General features: G+C 44.0%; 1 protein-coding gene across 1 annotated transcript; it reads right to left on the bottom strand.

Moving 5' to 3' along the window:
* Positions 1–75: 75 nt before the first annotated feature.
* Positions 76–24,658, bottom strand: LOC129821900 (sodium channel subunit beta-4-like). The gene is made up of 5 exons (XM_055879632.1): positions 23,869–24,658; positions 8,644–8,807; positions 8,224–8,443; positions 7,439–7,568; positions 76–5,529 (listed from the first exon to the last, which is right to left on the bottom strand). Exons 1-5 carry the CDS (start codon positions 23,960–23,962, stop codon positions 5,439–5,441), a joined length of 699 nt encoding a protein of 232 aa, XP_055735607.1. The 5' UTR covers positions 23,963–24,658; the 3' UTR covers positions 76–5,438.
* Positions 24,659–26,461: the final 1,803 nt, after the last annotated feature.

Below are 26,461 nucleotides of genomic sequence, written 5' to 3' on the forward strand. Positions count from 1 at the left end.
GTAGTTACAAGGTCGTAGTAACAATAAAGTTCTTCCACAGCCTCAGCAACAAACGGACACATCCACAACAGTAACTCCTTTTATGCAAACCTTTATTTCCTGTATATATATCCTTTTTTATTTTTCTACATTTCCAGAGGAAAAAAAACAATTGGGGTGCATAGTTAATGAGAGGGGAGGACGTTGGACATTATTACAAGAAGAGGAGTAGGAGGGGGGAGTTGCACATTCACTTTATAGTTCTTAAAGGAAGCATCACGTTGGAGACTGAGGGGGTTGAGTCAGGTCAGTCAGTGACCGCCTCACAGGTAAGCGGGTGTGTGTTTTGTTGGGTGAGAGGGCGAGCTGTTTTCCTCTGCACGAGCCGCATTAGCCCTCATGCTCCGCTTGGGCTTGACAGTGGTCGTTACAATTTAGCAAGACATTATGGAAGTACAGCACTCTTTAACCCCAGTAACAAATAGCAAATGCACTGTACTTAGACATCAGTTAGGATGATACTGCCACTTGAGCCATTCGAGCCTGGCCGTCTAGGGACTGCTACCCACAGACAGTAACCCTGTGGTTGAGGCCAGTGAGGGAGTGAAAACAGCCCCTCAGAACCCTGGACAGCTCCATGGAGTAGAGTAATCATGGATGAAAACTGTGTTATGATCCTAACAGGCAGTAACCTGGCTACCTATGAGTTCAGAGTAAATTCCTATCTATTTGACTATAGAGTATACTGTGCTGTGGGTAGCTTCAGTTGGCTACACATGCACACCCATTGTAATAAGGATTCAAATAGATACAACTTTTTTTTTTGCTTGTTTGCTTGGCCTTGGTGGGCTAAAACTTAGAAAAGGAGTTTTAAAATGCAGTTTGGCCAGAGGACCTGTACTGTACAGTATACTGCAGGTTGGAGCAGGGGGTGTTCTCTGCACTGGAATGTGGAAAGCAGAGAGCAGACTTCACAAACTCTTGGCTTGGCAGTGTGAGTAGGAGTCGCTCTGGCAGTGGGCCGCAGGTAACCCATATTAGTATCAAATCAGATGATTATTACTTCTATTATATAAGAAGCAGAGAATGTGAGGACCGGATATGTTTATATTTCTGTCCCGACTTTCATTGTAGATCTTTATATTGAATACATACACCTTGTGGCAATGTAATCTACAATGCATTATTAGCAAATTGGAGTATTCTTATTTGAGCTGCAGAGAATTCATGGCATGTATTAGCGTTGATTGGATTTCCCATGGTAGATAAGTATTTTGATAACATTGAACGTGAGATATAGCTCTGTATCATATTCCCAGGTTTTTGCTGTAGTAGTAAAACAGTGAAACATCATTGAAGTCTTCCTGTATTCCTGTGTACTGTCATAAGATGCACAGGGTATCAATACCGACAGACACATGACATTTGTTTCATTTCATGGTTGTGCAAGTGTGATAAGATTGTATCAAATGGTGCTTAATAAAACTGTGCTGTAAATAATACTCGTAATACTACCAGTCATGCTGTTAGTCTGTGTTGCCTGAGACGTTGGTTCACAGGGGGAGTTGCCACGGTGATGCAGGCTTGAGCTGATTGTAGCTTTTAGTCTATCATAACATGCGGTCCACAATGCATCACTGCGGCTATGCGACTGCCTCTAGAGGATCACTACACTGGGCATGCTCACTGCTGCAGCTCAGGCATGCACAAACAGGCTCAGAGCTTGTGGATCTCAGCTCAGACATGGCCAGTCGAGCTCAGAGCTTGTGGATCTCAGCTCAGACATGGCTAGTCGAGCTCGGAGCTTGTTGATCTCAGTTCAGACATGGCTAGTTGAGCTCAGAGCTTGTGGAACTGCTCATACTGAGGGTCTTGAACAGCCAGTGTTCTCCTAGAGATACTGAAGCAGTGAACAGTGAAGGACAACTCTGTACTTAGTAACACAAGAAATACTGATGGTATTTTTGTACATTGTCAGATCTGATTAAAGTTACAGAAGGGACAATGAATCTGCAAACAACAAGATACGGATACAATAACTAGCCTTATGAATCATTTTCTTCATCGACATGATTCTTCCACATACATCAACAGAGGGCTTGATTATACAAAGACACTGACAGACAAGGATCAACTGAATAGTATTGCTTTTCTCCCAGAGGCAGGCTTTGTGTGCTTTTCTCCAATGTCAAATGAGTAATGGTTCACTGACTACATGGAACCAATAGAGAGAGAGAGAGAGAGTGTGAGTGAGTGAGTGAGTGTGTGAGTGTGTGTGTGTGCGCGCGCGCGCGCGGGGATGTCTGTGTGTGTCACTGGTTTTCAACGGGGTTATACAATGGACAGGAGTGCCACCGTGGACCACATCAATACAAACAGTCGGTACATCAGTGCATAAAGCAGGTAGCACACCGCCATACCCAATATCTAGTTTCATGAGTTGGTTATTGCATCATCTGTTTTACTACCACAACAGCACATGAAAGTTGTCAATCGTATTACTTCCATTAAACATAGGTATGTGTGAATAGAATACAGAAACTGCAGTGATGGTAAATGGTGAACAAGGTGATCTATTGCCATCTCAACCTCTGTGATTCTGCAAGAACCTGCTGGAATGGTGTTGCGATATCATGTATGTTACCTTGTGTTCCCTAAAGCTAAGACATTACATGGCAAAAGTTAAGTCCAGTGCCACTACTACATCCATCAAATGACCCTATAGGATTAAAATCACAACCATGGGATGTGGGTATGACAGTGCTCTGTCTGAAAGCACTCCCTGGCTCTCCATGTCACCAGGGCCCCTGGTAATCAAAATAAAAGGTACTGCAGGTCAAGTGATAAGGAAGACCTTTCCAAAGATGCTAACCTCAACACGGCGAGGGAATAGAAGGAGGGAGGTCTAGAATGGATTATCCCTAGACAGACTAGTTGTCCCGACCTAACTGTTTTTTTACTTATCGCCACACACAATAAGGTTATGATCAACCGGGCAAACATCACCTTCCCTGCAAAGTCTACTAGCACATCGCTCTCTATTCCTCATATCAACCACATTCTAGATATTCATAAGGATACTCTACACGAGTACGGTTCCTATTAACACCCCTCCTAAGTCTACAGCACCACCCTCTCCCTAAACCCCTGTACATTTGACTGTCTCGGGACGAGGAGACAGAGATGGAGAGGCCTATTACATTTCCATCTCAGATGAGTGAACCCTACGAAGTGGACATTCATGTGTAGTCCCAGCTCTGCAACGACAATGATACTTTACACACACCTAGACGTATAAAAGGGTGTGGTCGTCACTTCAAACGGCACCTCTGAATTTGAACAAATGTGGATGTACAAGTAACACATTTGCTTTAGAAACACAGGTTGAAAATGAGATAGATACATTTAAACAGATAAGTTATGGCTTGGCCTGGTTTGAGATGCTCGCTTTGAGAATTACATGTTTCCCATCGAGGCTATATGACATTCATTCTTGAGGGGGACGGAGTCATAAAGGAGCTCTTTGATTGCGGACAATGGACCTGTGTAGTACTAGAGGCATTGCATTCTGCAGCTCAAACCCATGCATGTCAGTAGTGGGCCTTTTGGTTCATATGGCCATTGATTTGAATACGGGACACTGTAGGCTACGCAAGGTCAAGGGGTAGCGATGATGAGCCAGCTTGGTAGTTGGCATCAGAGTCTATGACGCAATGTTTTGCAGTATTGAAGATGGAGGGCATTATCCTGTTATTGGCTAATCGCCACATTAACATGTTAGTGCTCTGGGGGTTTGCATCAAAAGAAGTGGATGTGAATAAACTGCAAGTAGCCTACAGATCCACTATGCATACAGGCCAGGTGATGACAGAACACTAGACAGCAGTCGTTCCTGTGGTATGGACGTGTCGCATATATAAACAACATTCACATGCTAAGAAAATGCATGGGTTATTTGTTAGAAGCAGCATCATAAATGTTCATTCATTTCTACAGGGAAATGGGTTACTGGGAATTGTCTTTACTTTAGGTCTTGATCTTTTTATATTTTCTGTGTTTTTGATGTTTTTTTTGGTGTGTTTTTCATGGCGGTTTTAAGGCTCCTTAAAAGCGAAGGGAGCAGTAAGTGAGTACAGGCACCTGTGTTTCATCTAATGCAAAAATGAATCAAACCAGTTCCGGCCTGGATCTAATATACACTCCAATGACACCCTTCTTCCTCTTCTCCTTTATCACATTCCTTTCCTCCGCAGTGACATTGTCCTCAAAACCAGTCCACTGCTTTGCCTTCCAAAGAACAGTATTTGTACTCTGTACGCAGATCTAATGAAGAGTCTTGACCCTAGCGACTGTAGCAGTCGTTAATCATAGTGGTGAATATCTTTTAGTTACTGTATATCCCATTGAATAGGCACAATTGATACTGTATGGAATTTGTTCTGGATCAGCTTTAAAGGCATTACCTTTTTTGTCAAAAATGGACTGTGAAGATTCACTATAGTTAAAGGAGGGAAGCTGTTTGCTCCCTGTAAAAAGTGTGCAGAGAGTACAAAGAATCTCTATCGGGCAGTAGGCTACCATATATATGTCTCTTAATCAAAAGAGCTGTAGAGATGGTCAGATTATATTGTGCTGTTGTAGAGTATACAATGTGGCAGTTAGTAGAACTTGGCAGTGTGTGAGTTACTGTGTGTGTGTTTATTGGGATGAATATTGTCCTGGAGGCAGCTCTGCAGGGTGGTCACTAGCTGGTTTAGCCTCAAAGTAAAAGTCTGATTATAAACCAGAGGAGGCTAGTAGGGGGAGCTATAGGAGGACAGGCTCATTGTAATGACTGGAATGGAATGATGGAAAGGTATTAAACACATTAAACATATGGAAACCACGTTTGACTCCGTTTCCATTCCAGGCATTACAATGAGTCCATCCTCCTCTAGCTCCTCCCGGGCAGCCTCCTCTGTTTTAAACCTAACCTTAACCCTAACCTTAACCACACTGTTAACCTTATGCCTAACCCTAATCTTAAATCTAGCGGAAACCGCTCAGCTCTGCCCCCAGGACAAGATTCATCCCAATAAACGTCAACCAGATGTTTTTACATAGTGCACATGAATGAGTAACTGGTGAGACATTGATGTTGATTCCAGAAAAGTAAGCTTTGCCCCGATTCGGATAAATACCTCAATAAACTCCGAATTGGATACACAATCTTTAGGGTGTGTCATTGGAGTGTCTGATCCAGCCCTGATCAGTTATCATGTTCCCCAAAATCTCTAGCACAATTTAAAATATACATTTGACATACTATTTCACGTTGGTTTATGTTATACTTTTGTCATTAGATAAAGATAAAACAGTTCATTGATAATAGCTTTCTTTCTATGCCTGTTCAATATATTTGCATGTGTACATATATACATGTACAGACATATATGTACATATACATAGGTGCACATGTTTCATGCCTTTGGTGTGGCTTTGTTGTCCGCTTTGGCTGTGTTCAGTCCATTTTCTGTGTTGTCCTGTCCTGAGCTCACAAGGCACTCTTTACTGTGAGAGGAGAGGAGAGGAAGAGAGAGAGAAAGAGAGAAAGAGAGAAAGAGAGAGAGAGAGAGAGAGAGAGAGAGAGAGAGAGAGAGAGAGAGAGAAAGAGAGAAAGAGAGAAAGAGAGAGAGAGAGAGAGAGAGAGAGACATTTTTTAAAAGCATGCAGACCTGATGGCATCCTAGATGAGATGCTCAAACTCACTAGTGCAAAATTTCAATTGGCTATATTAAAACTGTTTAATTTGATCCTGAGTGTAGGTTATTTCCCTGACATCTGAAATCAAGGACTCATAACCCCAATCTTTAAAAACGGAGACAAATTTGACCCTAACAATTACAGAGGCATTTGTGTGAACAGTAACCTGGGGAAGGTTTTCTGTAGTATTATAAATGTAAGACTTCCTTAATAAGCACAATGTCTTGAGTAAAAGACAAATTGGATTTATACCAAAACATAGCACAACTGATCAAATTTACACCCTACACACCCTGATAGATAAACATGTCCACCAAAATAATACCAAAATATACGCTTGCTTTGTCGACTTCCAAAAAGCATTTGATTCTATTTGGCATACAGGACTGTTCTACAAAGTTATTGAAAGTGGTGTAGGGGGTAAAACATAGGACATAATTAAATCAATGTATACTGGCAATACGTGCAGCATTAAAATTGTCAAGAAAATAACAGAATACTTTAACCAGGGGCGGGGCCTTCGTCAGGGTTGCAATCTGAGCCCTGCACTCTTCAATATTTACATCAACGAATTGGCCACTATTCTAGAAAAATCCTCAGCCCCTGGTGTCAGTCTCCACAATTCAGAAGTTAAATGCCTACTCTTCGCAGATGACCTATGCCTGCTGTCACCCACAGCACATGGCCTACAGCAGAGCCTGGACCTGCTAGAGCAGTACTGCCAGACCTGGGCCCTGGCAGTAAACACCAGAAAGACTAAAATAATGATTTTCCAGAGAAGATCCAGATCTCAGGGAATTAGACCAAAGTTCTCAATTGGTACAAATTATATAGAGTACTGCACACACTACAATTGCTTAGGTTTAACAATAAGCTCAACTGGACACCTTAATGAGGCAGTGAATGAACTGAGAGAGAAAGCACGCAGGGCATTCTACACCATTTAAAAGCAAATTCAAATTGAAATACCTATTCAAATTTGGCTAAAACTAATTGAATATGTCATTGAATCAATTGCACTTTATGGCAGCGAGGTGTGGGGTCCACTTGCAAAACAAGATTTCATCAAATGGGACAAACACCCCATTGAAACCCTGCATGCTGAGTTCTGTAAGATTATCCTACATGTTCAGAGGAAAACTACAATGAATGCAGGGCAGAATTAGGCCAATATCCACTAATAATAAAAACTCAATAAAGAGCAATTAAGTTTTGGAAACATCTAAAATACAGTGACCCCCTCTCATATCATTACCAAGCCCTGCAATGCCAAGAGCTGAGCAAAGAAAAGAGACCCCTCATCCAGCTGGTCCTGGGGCTGAGTTCACAAACCTGTTCTACTAACACACTGAAGCCTCAGGACCAGAACATCCAATCAATCAGAATAAACCAAATTACAACACAGTCAAAACAAAATAAAGGCATGCATACCAATGGTCCATGACAGTTTCAAAGGGGGGAGGCTGTAGCCGAAGAGCTGTCGGTTCGAATCCCAGCGCTGACGGGAAAAATGTGAAGGGGGTGAGCTGGCAACCAGAGGGTTGCTGGCATTAATATCTCAGATGCCCTTGAGGAAGGCACTTAATTCCCAAACAGCTCAACGGGTGCCACTCTGTGGCCCTGTGCTGCTCCCAGCCTGCAGCTGCACACACTCATATAATACATACTAACTGCATACTCTGCCATCACTTATACACCTGAGTTGTGAATCACTTACTTCTTCTCTGCAGACTTTTTTAGGATGAGGAGCACCACCGTCTTTGTCACCATGACAACAATGATCAAGCCAATGACTCCGCCAACGACAGACACGATGATGGTGGTTACGGTATTGTCAACCACTTTCACTGGGGAGAGGAGGTGGATAACCAGAGAGCGGGTGGAAGGGAGGAAGGATTGGTGAGAGGATGAGAGGGTTCAATAAGATGAGTATTCAGCTGTTTCCCTATAATGACAGTCAGGTGTACGTTCTATCTGGGAGAATATGAAGAAGTCATTTGATGTAGATCTTTGACGTCATGCGTCAAAGATCTGGTGTATCTGTAAAACATTCAAGAAAAAACAAATTTGGCAAACATCTTTTACCAGGCGACGATGAGAGAGAAGGAGGGAAGGATAGAGGAGGTGTGGATCCGTCTCACAACCACAGCGCTGGGAGATCAATTGATCCGCTCATGAGGAGATAGGATACATTTCCATATAGCTTTTACCTCCAAGGAATCGATTCTAGTGCATACTGTGTATACACTGCAATCAACACATTCGGTTGGACAATAAATAGATCATGCTGCAACATACCACTTGACCATGGAACTGATATCAGGGTATTCTTGAGCCATTATACAATGTGGAACTTAGACACATGACAAATGAAGCAGATATTTACCCCTACTTCCACTTGAAGACATCAAAAAGACTGGTGACTGGGTGGCCTAAACCTAAAGTAGGAAGATGTCGCCAATGGATATGTCGTATGCAGTCAGGGAGTGTGCAGTGTCTTACATTCATCCACCACGAACAGGGTGAAGATGGCGCTGTGGTTACGGTTCTTCTCCTTGGGGTTCCGGGCGAAACAGGTGTACTCTCCCTCGTCCTCGAAGGTCACGTTGAACAGCAGGATGGAGATGTTGTTGTGCTTACTGCTGCCCACAAACTCTATCCGCTCCTGGTACACCTGCACCCGTGGTTCCACACCTTCTATAGGGATCACAGCCTCACACAGCTGGAGAGGAATAGGGAGGGGGAGAGGGGGAGGAGAAGAGGAGGGAGTGGAAGAGGGATAGGGAGAACGGGGGGAAGAGAGAGAGAGGAGGAATGGAGAACAGGGGTGAGGGGGAGAGATGTTGAGATATGAGTGGGAGGTCACGTTGCTCATTGAGGGCGTGTTGGTGAGGGAGGTGACCGTGTCAGTTGGTGTCGTGCCTTCGCCATGGTGCCGTTGTCGTTGTAGTGCCAGTTGAAGTAGAGGTTCTTGATGCCGATGCAGCTGGAGTAGATGCAGGGTAACAGCACCGTGCTGCCGTTCATCGCCTCCATGAAGGGCACCTTCCCCACTGACACCTCCAGCGCTGAAGCACACCATACCCCTGGAAGGGACGGAGGAGGGAGGGAAGGAGAGAGAGAGAGAGAGAGAGAATATGATTAGATTTGTAAGTAAACAATTTGGGATTCAACGATTTGGCACACTGGGAGACAGAAATTGAAATGCTCTACAGAGAGAGAAAGTGAGAATGAGGAAGAGAAAGAGTGATGACATCATTTGTTTTTCACCAACAGCAGAAGCCTACATGACCGTTCTTCTCTTATCTCCAGCTATTTTTATAGTGGCCTGGCTGTTAAACAGCTGTTAGTATTATCACTTACCCAAAGAGCTGACACTGGGGCACAATACACACAGGTGTGCACACACATACACACCTCAACTAGCTCTCACAGTCTCACGTCAGAATTAGATATTCATCGATGTTTTGTTGTTGCAAACGTCAAATATCAAAGTATTTAAGGTTAAGTATAGGCATTAACTCTGAAATCTTAAGGTTAGGCATTAACTCTGAATGGTTAAGGTAAGGGTTAAGGTTCGGTATAGGCTTAAAACAAAAATCTAAAAAATGACTTTCTATTGCTGAATTTCAACTTGCAACGTGGAATCGCTCTAGGAAATCAAATCAAAACCGAAACCTTCAGCGCTCACTGTTGCCCCTAGCGGCCGGTTTCCACGTCGTCGCCCAATGTCCTCAGACACGAACGGATGTCGAATACTGATTTGTGTAACGGGTGACCTGGCTGGTCAACCTAGGCCAATATAGCCCTGATGTGTGTTTGTTTGTGTGTTTGAGTGTGTGTCCATCACGAGTCAACATGCCTCCCTAATCAAAGCATCCAGCGTGATCTCCAAAATATTTGAGTCCTTTGTATTCTACTGCATCCAAATCAAGTAGCCTATTCAAGTATGTTTCCAAGGGAGAGCGAGTGAAAGAGTGGCAAAGCAAAAAGAGAAAAATGATGGACGGATGTGTGTGGGTGGGTGGGTGGGTAGAAGGAGGAGGGACAGAGAGAGAGGGAGAGAAAGAGAGCGATAGAGAGTGGAGGAGGAAAAAGAGACAGAGAGACAGGGCCAGTTGTTTTCTGTCTGGTCCTGTGGGCCATGCAGTGCGGCACGCTGCAACACGGCGGGCGGTGGTATTCTCACCACGCGGCTTGGCGTCAGGGCTGAGAGGACTGCACAGGGGCTATTTTTAAATCCTCTCGTCCCATCTCAATATTTCATTCTGGGAAAGAGATAGTGAGTGTGTGTGCTGGGTGTATGGGCCTGTAAACAACCCTGTGGTACGAGTGAGTGTGTTGTTTGGACGGTAAATGACTGAAGACTATAGTACTGCAGTCACACCAGCCTTGCTCAACATGGAAATAGATCAGATCAGGAGAACCAAGCAATCCCATCAGCCAATTACCCCAGCTCAGCCCAGCCCCTGCGTTACCAGGGGCTGGTAATTAAAGAAATGAATGTGTTTGTACTTGGCCAATATGTTAACACACTGTGATGTGATCATAACTGCCAATAGACGGGTGGGTTGGTAGCCTGGGTACCAGTCTGTTTCTGCTAACATTCCACTTCACACAGACGGAGTGCAAGGAGTGGAATGTCAGCAGAAGCAGACTTGCACCCAGGCTAGTGGGTTGGCAACGCCACGACAAAAAGGAAAAAGGCTCTGCATTGTTGTTACTCTGATCAGTCAGATAGCTAGCAACAATGACTAGAAGCATGAATGCAGATGGCTTGTTTCAGCTAGCTAATGGGGCGTGCAAAGCAAGAGCCAGTCCTCGTTAAATCATCAACATACTTCTTCTCATTATATTTTTTCATTTGCACGCTATTCCTCTTACACCATTTAATCTAGAAATGTCATTCAAACTTCAAAACGTGCAGACTGTTCTGGACTGAGTTGCTTGTATAAAACGTTACGATATATTTTATACTTTTTAAGCTACAAAACTTTTTGTCTTTTCTTTTGTCCTCCATCCACTTTCAAAGGATTTCCTCAACATTCTAAAGGCCTCATTGTGACATCATCACTTTCAACTTTCCATTCACTGTAAATGCAACAATTACGAGGGCGTGTGGTATATGGCCAATATACCACGGCTAAGGGCTGTTCTTATGCACGACGCAACACGGAGTGCCTGGATACAGCCCTTAGCCGTGGTATATTGACCATATACCACAAACCCCCGCGATGCCTTACTGCTAGTATGAACTGGTTACCAACGTAATTAGAGCAGTAGAAAAACATGTTTTATCATACCCGTGGCATACGGTCTGATATACCATGGCTGTCAGCTAATGAATATTCAGGACTTGAACCATCCAGTTTATAATGCAATTTTTGACACAAATCAGCTACGTTGGCCACTTTGCCGAGACAACAACTGCTTTTCAAATCTGAAATTGGAACATAATGAACTGTTACCAATCTATCGACACCGATCTAACTGCATGAATACATTTCCCCAAACTTTTTCCAAACTACCGCTTTGACCACTCCACCAACAAGTCAGACAAAACTTAGAGCATATTAAATCTTCCTCTACCTCTCTGATTTTGCAATCTGAAAGCAGAACAGGAATAGATGCTACCAATCAATATGTGGAGCTCTTTTAGTAACCCATCGACTGCTTTTATTAAAGATGCAGTAACGTCAGAAGCTAGCAGATTCATGACTTATCAACAACAGCTGTAAATATCAATTCAACTACATCACATTTTGAAAGTAACTTTCCTGTCTTTGTCTGACAACAGCATTATGAATCTAGCAAAGCAGTTGTGTGGGTCAGAGTGCAGTATTCATTTAGTTCCATAGCACAAATGTTTGCTAGCATGTTTCTCAAACTGGCTTTAGCCATGGAGGGAGCAGGCCTGCTAAGGCAACTGTTGCCTAGCAACATGTGCCTCGGAGGGAGACAAACATCTACATGGCACGACAAAGTCCCATGATTTGTGAATCTGTTTTGGACCGAACAGCTAGCGTTAAGATTTCTAATGCTTCCCTGGTCTGGGCGACCAGCAATGATACAGTGAAGATCTCGAATGCTCACTAGCTGCGTCCTCATTCTCAGGATCGTGCGCCGTGCTATAAATACCTGGCTAGTTTGCCTCTCTGTAAAGAGAATGGTGGGCTGTACGTTGATCCTTCTGCTCTGATTGGATAGAGCGAAGCTGTTACCACCACCACACAACTATTGACCACAACTACTGACCACAATTACTGACCACAACCCCACAACTACTGACCATATACACACAACTACTGACCACAACTACTGGCCACTACTGACCACAACTACTGAATAAAACTAACTGACCACAACTACAGACCGTAACTACTGACCACAACCACTGACCACAATCACATAACTACTGACCACAACTACTGCCCACTACTGGCCATAACTACTGACTAGAATTACTGACAATAACTACTGGCCACTACTGAGCACAACTACAGCTACTGAACCACACAACTACTGACTACAACTCCTGACCACAATCACTGACCACAACTACTGATCACAACCACACAAGTGACCACGCAATTACTGAAAAACCCAACTACTGACCACAACCACACAGCTGCTGATGACAATGTATTTGAAAGACAAAGAATTTATTTATTGGGTAAAATTAATATATGCAGAGGAAAAATAGTTTATGTTGTCAATAATGAATTGATTGTAAGCCAACCCTGTCTGTTACGACAGGAGTGTTCACATTTCAGCGGGTGACACGGCTCTGTGATCTACAAAAATAAGATGTCTTCATGATGGGAAGCTGGGAGGGGGTTTTGTGTGTCGAAGGGTGGTGGCTGCAGTGGTGGATGGTTGTGTTTGTGTTTGTAGAAAATGCATTCAACTCGTTAGTGGCATTGATCTATTTCCTTTTTCTATACTGAACAAAAATATATATGCAACATGTAAAGTGTTGGATCCCATGTTTCATAAGCTAAAATGAAAGATCCCAGAAACATTCCATACGCACAGAAAGCGTATTTCTTCATAATGTTGTGCAGAAATTTGTTTACATCCCTGGTAGTGAGCGTTTCTCCTTTGCCAAGAGAATCCATCCACCTGACAGGTGTGGCATATCAAGAAGCTGATTAAACTGCATGATCATTACACAGGTGCACCTTTTGCTGGGGACAATAAAAGGCCACTCTAAAATGTGCAGTTTTGAGGGAAATTGCAATTGGCATTCTGACTGCAGGGATGTCCACCAGAGCTGTTGTTTAGATAATTTAATGTTAATTTCTCTACCATAAGCCGCCTCCAATGTAATTTTAGAGAATTTGGCAGTATGTCCAACCGGCCTCACAACCGCAGAGCACGTGAAACCACACCAGCCCAGGACCTCTACCTCCGGCTTCTTCATCTGTGGGATCATTTGAGACCAGCCACACGGACAGCTGATGAAACAGAGGAGTATTTCTGTCTGTAATTAAGCCCTTTTTTAGGGAAAAACTCACTTTGATTGGCTGGGCCTGGCTCCCCAGTGTGGGCCTATGCCCTCCCAGGCCCACCCATGGCTGCGCCTCTGCCCAGTCATGTGAATCCCATAGATTAGGGCCTACTTAATTTATTTCAATGGACTGATTTTCTTATATGACCTGTAACTCAGTAGAATTGTTGAATGTTGCGTTTATATTTTTGTTCAGTATACTGTAATTCATTGCAGATCAATAGAACATTTGCTGTGCCAATGAATGGCAATACAGTCTCAAATGACAAGATATTGACTGAAAAAGGTTGTTTAATTAAAAGAGTTGTCCTTGGCTGTGATTGAACAGCTATTTTAAAGCAACTTGCTAAGAAAAACAATTAACAATTCAACAGATCATTAATTGCACCGATTAACTGAGGCAATTACCACATTAGATCATACTTTATGAATATCCCATCTGAAATCTACCCCTAGCTCCTATCCCCTAGCCACTAACACCTAGTCCCTAGACTCTAGATATTTCAGTCCAAATAGTCTCGGTCATATTTAAATTGCATCTGAACTCTAACCCTGTCATCCGCATTGTGTAATCAATATGGTGTGAATTCCAACTAGAGGGCTAGTTGGAGCTATTGGCATATAGTTTATACCCATCCAATCCACTGTCACATCTTGACAGATTGTTCTTTTTACTGGGCCGCTGTGGTTGAGAATGACAGAGGTAGAGAATGACAAAGGCTAGCATCAATCACACTTCAGCAGAGGGAACTGACTGATGGAAGCAGAGGGAGAAGGAGCGAGGGGTACCTGAGAGAAAGCTGGCGGATGCAAAACAAACTAAGCTCCCTATTTCGTACTACATGTTTGCCTTCCCTGGTAATCTCCCTTCCCTATTTCTAGGGATGCACATGCATAGACATACGGTGCACACAAACACTTGCACGCACGCACACTTCCCTGGTCAGCATCGCAATATGTCCCTCCCTCCCTTTCTCTCTCTCTCTCTGTCCTTTCTCTCTCTCTCTCTCTCTGTAATGCAGCAGAGAAATGCTGCAGCGGCTCAATATATCCTATTTCTCTCTCTGCCTCCTCTCTCTCTCTCTCTTACTGGCACTCTATTTCCCTCCTCTTTGTCCCATACTCTCTGTTCATCTACTCCTCATCTTTACACAATTCATAGGAAACCGTTTTGTGGTGTTGTTGATGTTGGCCCTCAAGGGCTCTGAGGCAGCTATACGCTGTGTGATGCCAGTGCTGGGCTAGCTAGGTTGGGGACAGCACGGCCGGTCAGTCACGTGTGTGTGTGTGTGTGTGCTGTGGGTCCCTGGAGGGCAGGACAGAACTAATCTCTCAGTGGTTTTGATTAAAGAACCACTTTTCTGCTCACCAGTCTCGACTGCCTGCCTGCTGCCTGGCAAATATATTACCTCCCATCACTTTGTCACACACACACACACACACACACACACACACACACACACACACACACACACACACACACACACACACACACACACACACACACACACACACACACACACACACACACACACACACACACACACACACAATCTTTTCCTCTAAGAGAGAGAGAGAGAGAGAGAGAGAGAGAGAGAGAGAGAGAGAGAGAGAGAGAGAGAGAGAGAGAGAGAGAGAGAGAGAGAGAGAGAGAGAGAGAGAGAGAGAGAGAGAGAGAGAGAGAGAGAGAGAGAGAGAGAGAGAGAGAGAGAGAGAGGCTTCCCGTGGACTGGTGTGTTGTTTATAGAGAAGGCGTGACTCCTCATCCATTAGCCATGACTCAGCATACTGTTTAGTCTGTTGATGCAGTCAACTTGAAATTGTGGTGACACTGCTGTTATCGTAGTCTGAGAGTTTTACATTCCTTTTTTACAACCATGTGATATCCATCGAATGAAGAATATTTCTGCTCACCTGATACGTCTTATTTGCCTTGAAGTTTAAGAGCTAGTGTCTACCGTGGTGCTCATATCATGACTAAGCACATTTTTTGTGCGTCTAAATACTTAAACTTGCCTGTCTGCGTATCGGTGAGGGGTTTACTTGTTTGTACTCTAAGATACACGTCTAGACTAGCAACCCAAACTCGCAGCCTCTCTGTCCTCTCCTGATTCCATTAGTGGCCCTTGTGAATGCATCACAGATGTGGTACCTTATGCTAATCTCAGATTAAATCAAGAACAGCTGTCCTCGACCCCCCCCACTTTCCCCACCCACCCACCCACAGACACACACACACGAATACACACATCCGATAACCAAGCGGAAATACCAGTTGCTAAAGTTAGATCAGATATTCCAAAAATGAGCCACAAAGGCAGAGGTTTGTGTGGGTACAAGGCCGGATTATATTCCTAATCTCATCCTTTTGGCATTTTCCTCTCGTCCGGGGACTGATGACTGATATAAAGTAACTGCTGACCTGGAACTTCCTGTCAGATGCTCCATTCAAACTTCTGTTGTAATTTCTAGTCCAAGGAAGTTGGGAATAGAGAAAGGTCACCCTTTTCCAAAACATCCCCAACTGAACTGCATGTTCACAACCCAGGAAGTGGCCATTGGAGTGATGCATTCTCAAAAGAACATGAGAAGGAGCTCACGTGTGATATCTCACAGCCCTCCATTGACTTCGCTATCCCCTATTTATCGTTCTTAGTTGAGTAAGTGACTCCACCTGTCCCTTCCCCTCTCTTCCCCATCTCAACCATTCTGCCTCTCCTGCCTCTTTTACCTCGGAGCCACCATCACTCAGAATCTCTATCTAGCTGTTCCTCCTCTCCTCACCCCTGCCCTATGCATCCCTTCATTGCATTAAAAACTCAAAGTCGGTTAATAATTCATCTGCCCTTGGTTCTCCCTTTTCCTCTAGTCTCTCCTCCCCTCGTCTCCCTCTTCTTCGTTGCAGGAGTGCCCGCCACGTGTCTCTACAGGCTTGGTCAGACACTGGGGAAGACTTTTATTTATCTGTCCTTTCATGGGAGCTCCTAAAGTAACTAAGCTCTGGTACAGTGCATCTATTTCTGTAGTCTCTCCATCCCTCTTCACGGTCCTACTTCTTCACTGAGTTAAGCCTCTCTCCTTCAATTTCTCTGACCCTCTCTTCCTCCATCTTCCTCTCCGTGCGCATTTACTAGTGGCCGCCTGGCCTTAGCCTGGCGCTTGGTTATCCAGCTGGTCCCTTCAGCCCTCCACTTAGTGACTACAGGAGTAGGCATCTCTATTGCATACGGAAACGCATATGGCGGTTTTATAACGCAGTCAGACAGAAACCTGTGAGTCACTCCGTAGACCTGAGAATGAGCCTCAACCTCAGCCTGAGTAGAGCAGTGAAGTACAATAAGTACACTCAGCCTGTGCAGCAGGCCTCTCTCTCACTGTCTCTTTTGCCCTCTTACAGGCATACTGCTCCCCTCAGTTACAGCACACATTATTCTTGGATCACTGTGGGTAACATTGCTTCAGCTACACTGGCGAAAGACAAGAGAACGAAGAAACGAACCTAAACAGCAGCACCACATAACGACATCAGACTCCCATTAGAACAAGAACAGAATTTGGATTTCTCCAATTTCCCAATATATGCCCTCCCTTTGGGCATTGCCACTTTGGGAAGAGTCAATCGAGGTTGCCAAGTCCACCTTTAGCTGCGATCTAACTTAATCACAGAACACTGAACGCGGAGCACAATGGTTTTGGATGCCATTATAGAGATCATTTATCCAAGCATTTTTGTTGAGAGCATCATCCATTCCCATTATCTTTAGAGATGGTTTCCAGTTCCAGTGGGACTCTGTCGTACTGCGTTAGCACACGAGGCATTGTTCAACTTATTTAAAAACAGGAAGACACAAAAATTCAAGTCCACAATAGACCCATACACCATAGCAAGCATCCACCAACCCCAGGGATAGAAATTCATTCAAACATCTGCCTTCAATCAACTCCTCAGCCGTGACCCTTCGGTGTATACCTTCTATGTGCTGCATTCAGGCTCTCAATTTACAGGCATAACTCATTTCCCTTGTAACCTACATGGGAAATCTCTTGACGATTACTAGAACGTACCCTTCATACAAAAGGAAAATTGAACTGCTATAAATGTCTTTCTGGTTCATTTGGACTGGTTTTTTAGGAAATATCCAAGAAAAACATTGATGCAGTCCTAGTTAAAATAAACTATAATCGACCTTCTTCTCCCAAGGTACCTTAATTCCTGAAGTCATCAAACATGCACCTCATAACCTTGACATACATAATCCTCCAGTAAATCTAAATGGCCCAACCACCTGTGCTTTTAGTACAGCAATTCAACCCATCACCTCGGCAGGCGTGCAATACAAAAACAAGTGCCACTGTAGTGTTTCAGTCGAACATTATAACACAGCAAGGAGTCTATTGTTACACGCTAATCCATGCACTTCAATGTCGCTAACCATGCCCGCGCGTGGTGTTAGTATTACAACACATTGCTATGCACGGGCCGTCAGCACGGTGCAGTAACACTACACAGGGGAGGAGTGCTGAGTGTCCGTGTGTGGTCTGGGGAGCACATATCTGTATGTGGGTGAGGGTTGATGACATTCAAAACTGTGTGTCACTCGCTCTCACTCTACCTGTGCTTGTCTGCCTGTGTGTGTGTGTGTGTGTGTGTGTGTGGGGGGGGGGGGGGGGGGATTCTTACAGTTTTGGCAGGGCTGTAGTAACTATTGGGCCTGTAAGAGTGGCGTGTGTCTGAAGAGGTCATGACATCAGACCGGGGTGTGAATGTAGGTATTGGCAAGGGTAGCTTAAGACGAGTACGTCCTGTGTGTGTACATGATTTGAACGGCTTAAAATCAACTGTATTTTTAGCTTCGCGACAGACATCCAACAGATATCCACCGGGGTAGTTTACATGGCTATTTCAGAGATAAAGCATCACTACCCCTCCAGGAATTCAATGCCTTGTTGATGGTCAACGTTATCTGATAGCAGACCCAACCACATATCCACCCAGTCTGATCCTGCAAACTTGGCTTTCATATAGGGAGCTGAATGCAGCTTCAAGTTACACGCTTAGAATAAAATAAAAAAAATCGAATCAAATCCAATGTTCTTGGTCACGTGCAGATATTTTGCAGATGCTATCGCAGGTGCAGCGAATAGCTTGTGATGCACAGAACAAAACAGTACAAACAGTACAAAACCAAACATTGAAATTAATGAATTAATAAATATCAATACGACCAATGTCAGAATATAAATACATACAGTACCAGTCAAAAGTTTGGAGATACTCATTCAAGGGTTTTTCTTTATTAGTTTTTCTTTATTTTCTTTATTTCTTTCTTTATTTTCTTCATTGTAGAATAATAGTGAAGACATCAAAACTATGAAATAACACACATGGAATCATGTAGTAACCAACAAAGTGTTGAACAAATTCAAATATATTATATACAGTATTTTAGATTCTTCAAAGTAGCCATCCTTTGCCTTGATGACATTTTTGCACACTCTTGGCATTCTCTCAACCAGCTTCATGAGGAACAGTTGTGACGAAATTCCCACACATACTGAGCACTTGTTGGCTGCTTTTCCTTCACTCTGCAGTCCATTTCATCCCAAACCATCTCAATTGGGTTGAGGTTGGGTGATTGTGGAGGCCAGGTCATCTGATGCAGCACTCCATCACTCTCCATCTTGGTTAAATAGCCCTTACTCAACCTGGAGGTGTGTTTTGGGTCATTGTCTTGTTGAAAAATAAATGAAAGTCCTACTAAGTGCAAAACAGATGGGAGGGCGTATAGCTGCAGAATGCTGTGGTAGCCATGCTGGTTAAGTGTGGCTTGAATTCTAAATAAATCACTGACAGTGTCACCAGCAAAGCACCCCCCACACCATCACACCTCCTCCATGCTTCAAGGTGAGAACCACACATGCTGAGATAATACATTCACCTATTCTGCATCTCACAAAGACACGGTGGTTGGAACCAAACATCTCAAATTTTGATTTTTCAGACCAAAGGACAGAGTTCCACCGGTCTAATGTCCATTGCTCATGTTTCTTGGCCCAAGCAAGTCTCTTCTTCTTATTGGTGTCCTTTTGCAGCAATTTGACCATAAAGGCCTGATTCACGCAGTGTCCTCTGAACAGTTGATGTTGAGATGTGTCTGTTACTGGAAATCTCTGAAGCATTTATTTGGGCTGGTAACTCTAATGAAAGTATCCTCTGCAGCAGAGGTAACTCTTGGTCTTCCTCTGCTGTGGCGGTCCTTGTGGCTGTCAGTTTCATCATAGTGCTTGATGGCTTTTGTGACTACACTTGAAGAAACATGAAAAGTTCTTGCATTTTCCCATATTGACTCACCTTCATGTCTTAAAGTCATGGTGGACTGTCATTTCTCTTTGCTTATTTGAGGTGTTCTTGCCATAATATGGACTTGGTATTTTACCAAATAGGGCTATCTTCTGTATACCACCCCTACCTTGTCACAACACAACTGATTCGCTCAAACTCATTAAGAAGGAATCCTAATTGGGGTCGGGGTCTGGGGTCGACGTGTGGGGTTGACGTCGTCGATGCACTTATTGATGAAGCCGATGACTGAGGTGGTGTCCTCCTCAATGCCATTTTTATTCATCCCGGAACATATTCCAGTCTGTGCTAGCAAAACAGTCCTGTAGCGCAGCATCCGCGTCGTCTGACCACTTCCGTATTGAGCGAGTCACTGGTTCTTCCTGCTTTAGTTTTTGCTTGTAAGCAGGAACCAGGAGAATAGAATTATGGTCAGATTTTACAAATGGAGGTTCGGGGAGAGCTTTGTATCCATCTCTGTGTGTGGAGTAAAGGTGGTGTAGAGTTTTTTTCCTCTGGTTGCACGTGACATGGTGGTAAAAATTTGATGAAACTGATTTAAGTTTGTTTGCTTTAAAGTTCCTGGTCACTAGGAGCGCCGCTTCTGGATGAGCATTTTGTTGTTTGCTTATGGCCCTATAGAGTTGGTTGAGTGCGGCCTTAGTGCCAGTATCGGTCTGTGGTGGTAAATAGATGGCTACTAATAATATAGATGAGAACTCTCTTGGTAGACAGTGTGGTCTACAGCTTATCATTAGGTACTCTACCTCAGGCGAGCAATACCTTGAGACCTATTTAATATTAGACATTGCGCACCAGCTGTTATTGACAAAAAGACACACAGACCCCTCATCTTACCAGACGTAGCATCTCTGTTCTGCCGGTGCATGGAAAATCCCGCCAGCTTTATATTTTCCATGTTGTCATTCAGCCACGACTCGGTGAAACATAAGATATTAGCAGTTCTTAATGTCCCGCTGGTAGGATAATTGTAATCGTTGGTCATCAATTTTTATTTTCCAATGATTGAATGCTAGCAAGTAGAACAAAGGCAGAGGGAGTTACCTCACTCGCCTACGGATTCTCAGAAGGCAGCCCGATCTGCATCCTCTAATCCTCCATCTTTTCTTCACGCAAATGACAGGGATTTGGGCCTGTTCCCGGGAGAGCAGTATATATCCTTCTCGTCGGACCCGTTAAAGGAAAAACCTTCTTCCAGTTCGTTGTGAATAATTGCTGTTCTGATGTCCAGAAGTTATTTTCGTTCATAAGAGACGTTAGCAGCAACACTATGTACAAAATAAGTAAAAAATTAAGTTACAAACAACTGCAAAAAAACGAACAAAATAGCACAATTGGTCAGGAGCATGTAAAACGTCAGCCATCCTCTTCGGCGAAATCTTAGTCAGCGCCATCAATGTTGTTTCCATGTCATTTCAATGAAATTACGCTGAACCAATGTATAATAGACGTTTAATTGACATCTGTGCCCAGTGGGATGAAACTGGTCTGAGAAATTCTTGATATGTTTAGCAAGCTCAGACTCCATGTCATCAGATAAGACCTTATGTGCCTCCGCTACTCTATCATAGCCTCTCTTTCGTCCAGGTATGTTTGTTTTATTTTTTGTCAATGTACCCCTTCAGTGTCATTCAGTCTATTTTTTCATCATTTGCTGCTGCTCGAATGGCCTTTTTCCCTTCTCTCCTTTCCTTTGCTGCACTCTCATGAACCTCAAGGGGGGTTAAACCGCTGCCTGTTTTACATATGCATACACAGGGCATGTCTGTTCTGTACCAATACAGAATGCACTATCTTGAGTTCATATGCATGCTATATTGCAAAAATCCTATGCATATTATGCATAAAACTGAACAAATATAATCATCATTTGTATGTGGTATGGTAGCCATTGGCTCAACTTGCCCCTTGGCATCCTGCCCTGTACCCTGCCCTGAACTTTAGTCACTGTTACTTAGAGACTGCTGCCATATATAAATGACATATAGTTATTGAACACTGGTCACTTTAATAATGTTTATATACTGTTTTACCCACTTCAGATGTATATACTGTATTCTGGTCAAGGCTCATCCTACAGAACGACTGCTATTCACACCTTTTCTATTCCTATACTCTCCATACTGTCTATACACACCATCATATACATACAGTACCAGTCAAAGGTTCTACAGTGTAGAATAACAGTGAAGACATCACAGCTATGAAATAACACATATGGAATCACGGTGTAACCAAAAAAGTGTTAAGCCTCATATTGTTGTGTTTGTTTGGCTACATTCTGATGTGGAACTAAGATGTCCTAATTCCCTGACCTTCGATCCATCACCTGATGTAAAGACCAAGTCTACCAGCTAACATCTCGCATACTGTAGTCTAGTAGTCTCTCTCTCCACTCTGCCAACGTAGAATGACCATAGGATCTAAGGATATTATATGGGACATATAGGCACATAAACATGCCAAAAACATTATAAATCCTTCCCTGGTCTCTGATGGATGGCTCGAGGGGGTGTTGGCTTGCCCTACTGTAGGCCTGGCTGGTCGACATGTGAACCCAATCTTTTTAGTTGGAGGTTAAACCCTCCACTATACGCTAGGGGTTTATATACGAACATGAACATTAACCCTTCGCCCCCCCCCCAGCTGTAAAAAAATGACCTGTCCTGGTATTATAGCCTGTATTTCACCTTGACACAGAGCCAAGGAGAGCCGCCAGGCAGAGAATCCAGAGAACACTGGCCATGGATACACACAGACAGGAGAGGCTACTTATCAGGGACGTCTTATAATCTCATCTAATATCATGTCACATTCCATCTCAAAGAAATATGCAAATGCCCATTTATTATCGGTAGCTCTCTGCTGTGTTAGCCTCCTTAGAATTCTATGCTAATGTAGATTCAAAAACTTGCTTTAAGATGTTCTGTGCCAGATGCTGAGGAGTCTTAGGTTACCCCCACTAAGGATTGTGTCCATATTACAGTAGGTGCTAACAATTAGCGATAACAAACGGATATGACCATGTGTGGATTCTTAAATACGTAGGGTTTAGTTGGTCTAAAGCTTGAGTAACTATATTGTATTACTGTACATTATACAGCACTATGTGTTGAAAACAGTCAGGTACTCTACTACAAAGCAAACCTATAGAGCAATGTGTATCATGATATATCATATCACCCAGACATACAAATGTAGGGTACCATGTGATTGTTGGATCATTGTTAGTGGTCACACTAGTCTGTACATAGCTAAACAAAACATGTTAAAAGGATAATAAACAAATTGCAGGAAGAAAACTGAGGAGAATGAGAATGGATGGATATCCTATGATTTAGGTAGTTATTGATCCAGCCTGCTCATTATCTGACTTTAAAAAAAGATGGATTAAATATATTTTCCCCCAAAAAATATACTTTCCCCCAAAAAATATATTTTCCCCAAAAAATATATTTTCCCCCAAATATATTTCCCCCAAAATTAGATATTCCTCCATATATTCCTATACACTTCCCTCACTGTATTAAGACCTTACACTTCATCCCGTCAGCTGTATAAGTAAAATATCTCCCTGATGAAGTGATATGTGTAAATGTACCGTGACAGAATGAAGTGCGTAGTTGAATCTGCATCGCTGGTTTCTCTGATGAGACAGTGTAAAGGGCGGTCTTTTGACAACTACACTGTGTTCCTCACATGACAACTTCCATCGCCACTGCCTCATCTAGATGAATATTGTCTTGTCCCACAGATCATTCTCCCCATTCCCCCCTAAAGATGTAAACATTGGACATTATCACACTCATTGACTTGGCAGGGTCCATTGGCAGTGCCCATAATTCTACTTGCGCTAAACAGAATCCATTGTTACCGGCATCCTCTTATTGACTCTGGATCTACACCTTGCTATATCAAATTCATCCCCTCCACTCACTCTCTTAGTGAAATAGCAAGATGCAGCACTTGCTGCCCTGACCTGGCTAAAACACATGACTCTGAGTCTCCCGATATAGAAAAGCATGAGCCGTGTAAGCAAATAAACCCCCTCCTTACAAGCAACAAGTAAATGAGCGTGCAACCCTGTCCTCCGGCATCGGACACATTTCTGCAAGCTCGGCAGAACCTGCAGTGATTTGGCTGGCACCCCAGGGGTAGGATGGAGGGAGACGGGTGCAGAGAGAGAGAGAGAGACAAAGAGATAGAGCAAGAGAGAGTTAGAGAGAGAGAGAGAGGAGACGAAAAAGGCCAGTATAAAGTCAGTTTTTGGACTCACCGAGCAGAAGTGTGACGACAACACTGGCATGGACGGTGTCTCCTGAGCGCAAAAACCTGGACATAGTGAACCTGCCGCTTCCTTTGGACTCCATATCCTACTGCGTCCTTCTGGCAATCTGTCCGTCCGTCTGTTTATCTGTATGTCTGTCTGTCCTCCCCTGGATACACACTCTGGGTGGGTGTGTGTTGGAGCAAGCAGGGGTGCGGGTGGGATAGAGGGGAGGGGCAGGGTGAGGTGGGACGCAGAGCGAGCAAAGAAATAAAAAGCAAGACTTGTCAGTCTGCAAAGTCCTGCTGTGAGTGTCTCCCTCCTCTTCTCCCTCCTTTGCGGTGAGTCCCAGAGAAGGAGAGTGAATTGATGGCTTATTCCTGGATTATGAGTCCTGTCTACGCTTCGGTATGTGCCAGGCTGAAGACAGACTGAAAGGGAGAGTAACAGAAAGAGACAGACGAAGGGAAGGCTCCTGCACCTGATCCAGGCTTTCTCTCTCTCTCTTTGCTTCAGTCGCTCTCTCTCACTCGCCGACACACTGATTATCTGCTGAATCCCTCAGCCTGAGAGCTAGAGCAAGCAGAGGAGAGGAAAAAAACTCACTCAGAGAGAGCGAGCATCTGCACCGCAGAGCAATGGAGCTGTGTAGGCAGTCGGGGGATGTCAGCGTTGCCCCTTACGGAGAGCTGCATGTGGGGGGAGGGAGCGGAGAGGACAGCAGAGCCTGGAGCTCAGGCAGACAGGCAGCAGGCAGCAGGCGGTATGTGTCTCCCTAGCCGGTACAGGGAGGAATGAGCGGGGAGGGAGAGCCACTGCAGCAGAGGCATGGAGGACAGAGTGAGCTAGCGGGAGGGAAAGAGGGGAGGGGGAGGGATGGGAGAGGAGAGGAGTTGAATGGGGGCCTTCAGCCTGATTGCATCTGGGGGCTATCTCACACTAGAGGGTCCTGCAACCCACCCTGTCTACCACTGCGCCCGCGGCTGGGTTTAGGAGGGTTTCTCTGGGTACACTGCCATCTATACCCCCCTCCATCCTGGATCACCTCCCACCACTCTCCATCAACTTTCCATATATTTTAGAATAATGACTTTTTCCTTGAAAGCTGTTATTATTTCACTCAGCCACACACACTTGTGTTTTGTCTCCATGACTCATCTAATTCCCCCTACATGTACCATTCCACGACTCATCTAATTCACCCTGCATGTACCATTCCATGACTCATCTAATTCCCCCTACATGTACCATTCCATGACTCATCTAATTCCCCCTACATGTACCATTCCACGACTCATCTAATTCACCCTGCATGTACCATTCCATGACTCATCTAATTCCCCCTACATGTACCATTCCATCAGTTCATGTTCAATCCAGTTGGATTTCAAACGAAGATAGTTCATTTTTTTCTCTCTGTCGGTTTTAAATCCGAGGGGTTCCTGTAATGCAGGCTGTAACCAGGGAAGTCACTGAGGTCAACTACCAGATCAGATGCCACGCCAGATAATTGATGTGCATGCATGCACAGTAACATGCCGTCATTGATACATGCTCAGATTGTATGGGTCTTCATAGTCCTGCTAAAACATCTCTGTCGCATCTGTTGTTTCTGCCGCAGCATTGACGATACTTTATCACAAACGTGTTTCACTCTATCAACAAACTCTCCAAATAATGATGACATCAGAAAATACCACTAAAATAACCAAAGTTTTAAGAAAGGCTAGCGTAATCGCAATCACGTTGACAGATTTCCGTGTGCACGCACAGAATGTCCTGTACATGTTGCTTTGAACTTGACTGCCCATGCCTCGCTCTCTGCCTCTGCCTCTCCCCCACCCTAACCCTGTCACCCATATGATTGAGGGGCCTGAATGCGTGACCTCCACCACCTGTCACCGGTTGAGTGGGAGTAGGTGTCGGGTGACCCATTCCCACGGCAGTGGGTGCTTGATGCCTGAGGAGGGTGTGTGAGATAAGGGGTGTGGGTGTGTGAGAGGGGTGTGGAGATGAGGGGTGCTGCAAGGTGAGAGGTACAGAGACCCCTTAAAAAAAGTCACTGTAATTGACCTATGAGGGTTCACATGACAGAATCCAGAGGGGCAAGGGTCAATGGTTATGTAAATGATGATGCCAACAAAAACGCAAAATATTGAGTAATATTGTAGCCGAACATCCCCACTTTGATAAAGGCACTCCCATACACTCCACCAGTCCTTCCAACTACTAGTCTTGAGTGTGTAAAGGGGGGTGTGTGTGTGTGCGTGTGTGTCTGTGTGTGTGTGTGAGAGCTGCTCTATATGAGGTGATTGATGCTTGTCATTCAACATGATGTAAACCTTGATCTGAGAACAGCTGTCACCCTGGCATGGGAAGTGTGTGTGTGTGAGTTTGTCAGTGCACATGTGTGCATGCTTCCGTGCTTGCACGTGTGTGGCACGCAATGCAGGGGTCTCCCGGGGAAGGTGACTCCGTCATTAGTTTGTAAATTAATCTTTCGATGATTAATATATAGAGAAAACTTTGCCAGAGCAGAATTCACAGCAATAATTAATATAACTGTGTGTGTGTGTTAATTTAATTGATTATTTTGAAAACA

This window comes from Salvelinus fontinalis, chromosome 24, assembly GCF_029448725.1.
Source record: "Salvelinus fontinalis isolate EN_2023a chromosome 24, ASM2944872v1, whole genome shotgun sequence".
Classification (NCBI taxonomy): Eukaryota; Metazoa; Chordata; class Actinopteri; order Salmoniformes; family Salmonidae; genus Salvelinus; species Salvelinus fontinalis.

What these genes read in the sequence shown, in the direction of transcription:
- LOC129821900 (XM_055879632.1), bottom strand. Translation starts at nt 23,962, where the DNA reads ATGGAGTCCAAAGGAAGCGGCAGGTTCACTATGTCCAGGTTTTTGCGC. An exon ending in TGTCGTCACACTTCTGCTCG is followed by an intron (nt 8,808 to 23,868) that starts GTGAGTCCAAAA and finishes CGTCCCTTCCAG; the next exon opens with GGGTATGGTGTGCTTCAGCG. An exon ending in ACAACGGCACCATGGCGAAG is followed by an intron (nt 8,444 to 8,643) that starts GCACGACACCAA and finishes ATTCCTCTCCAG; the next exon opens with CTGTGTGAGGCTGTGATCCC.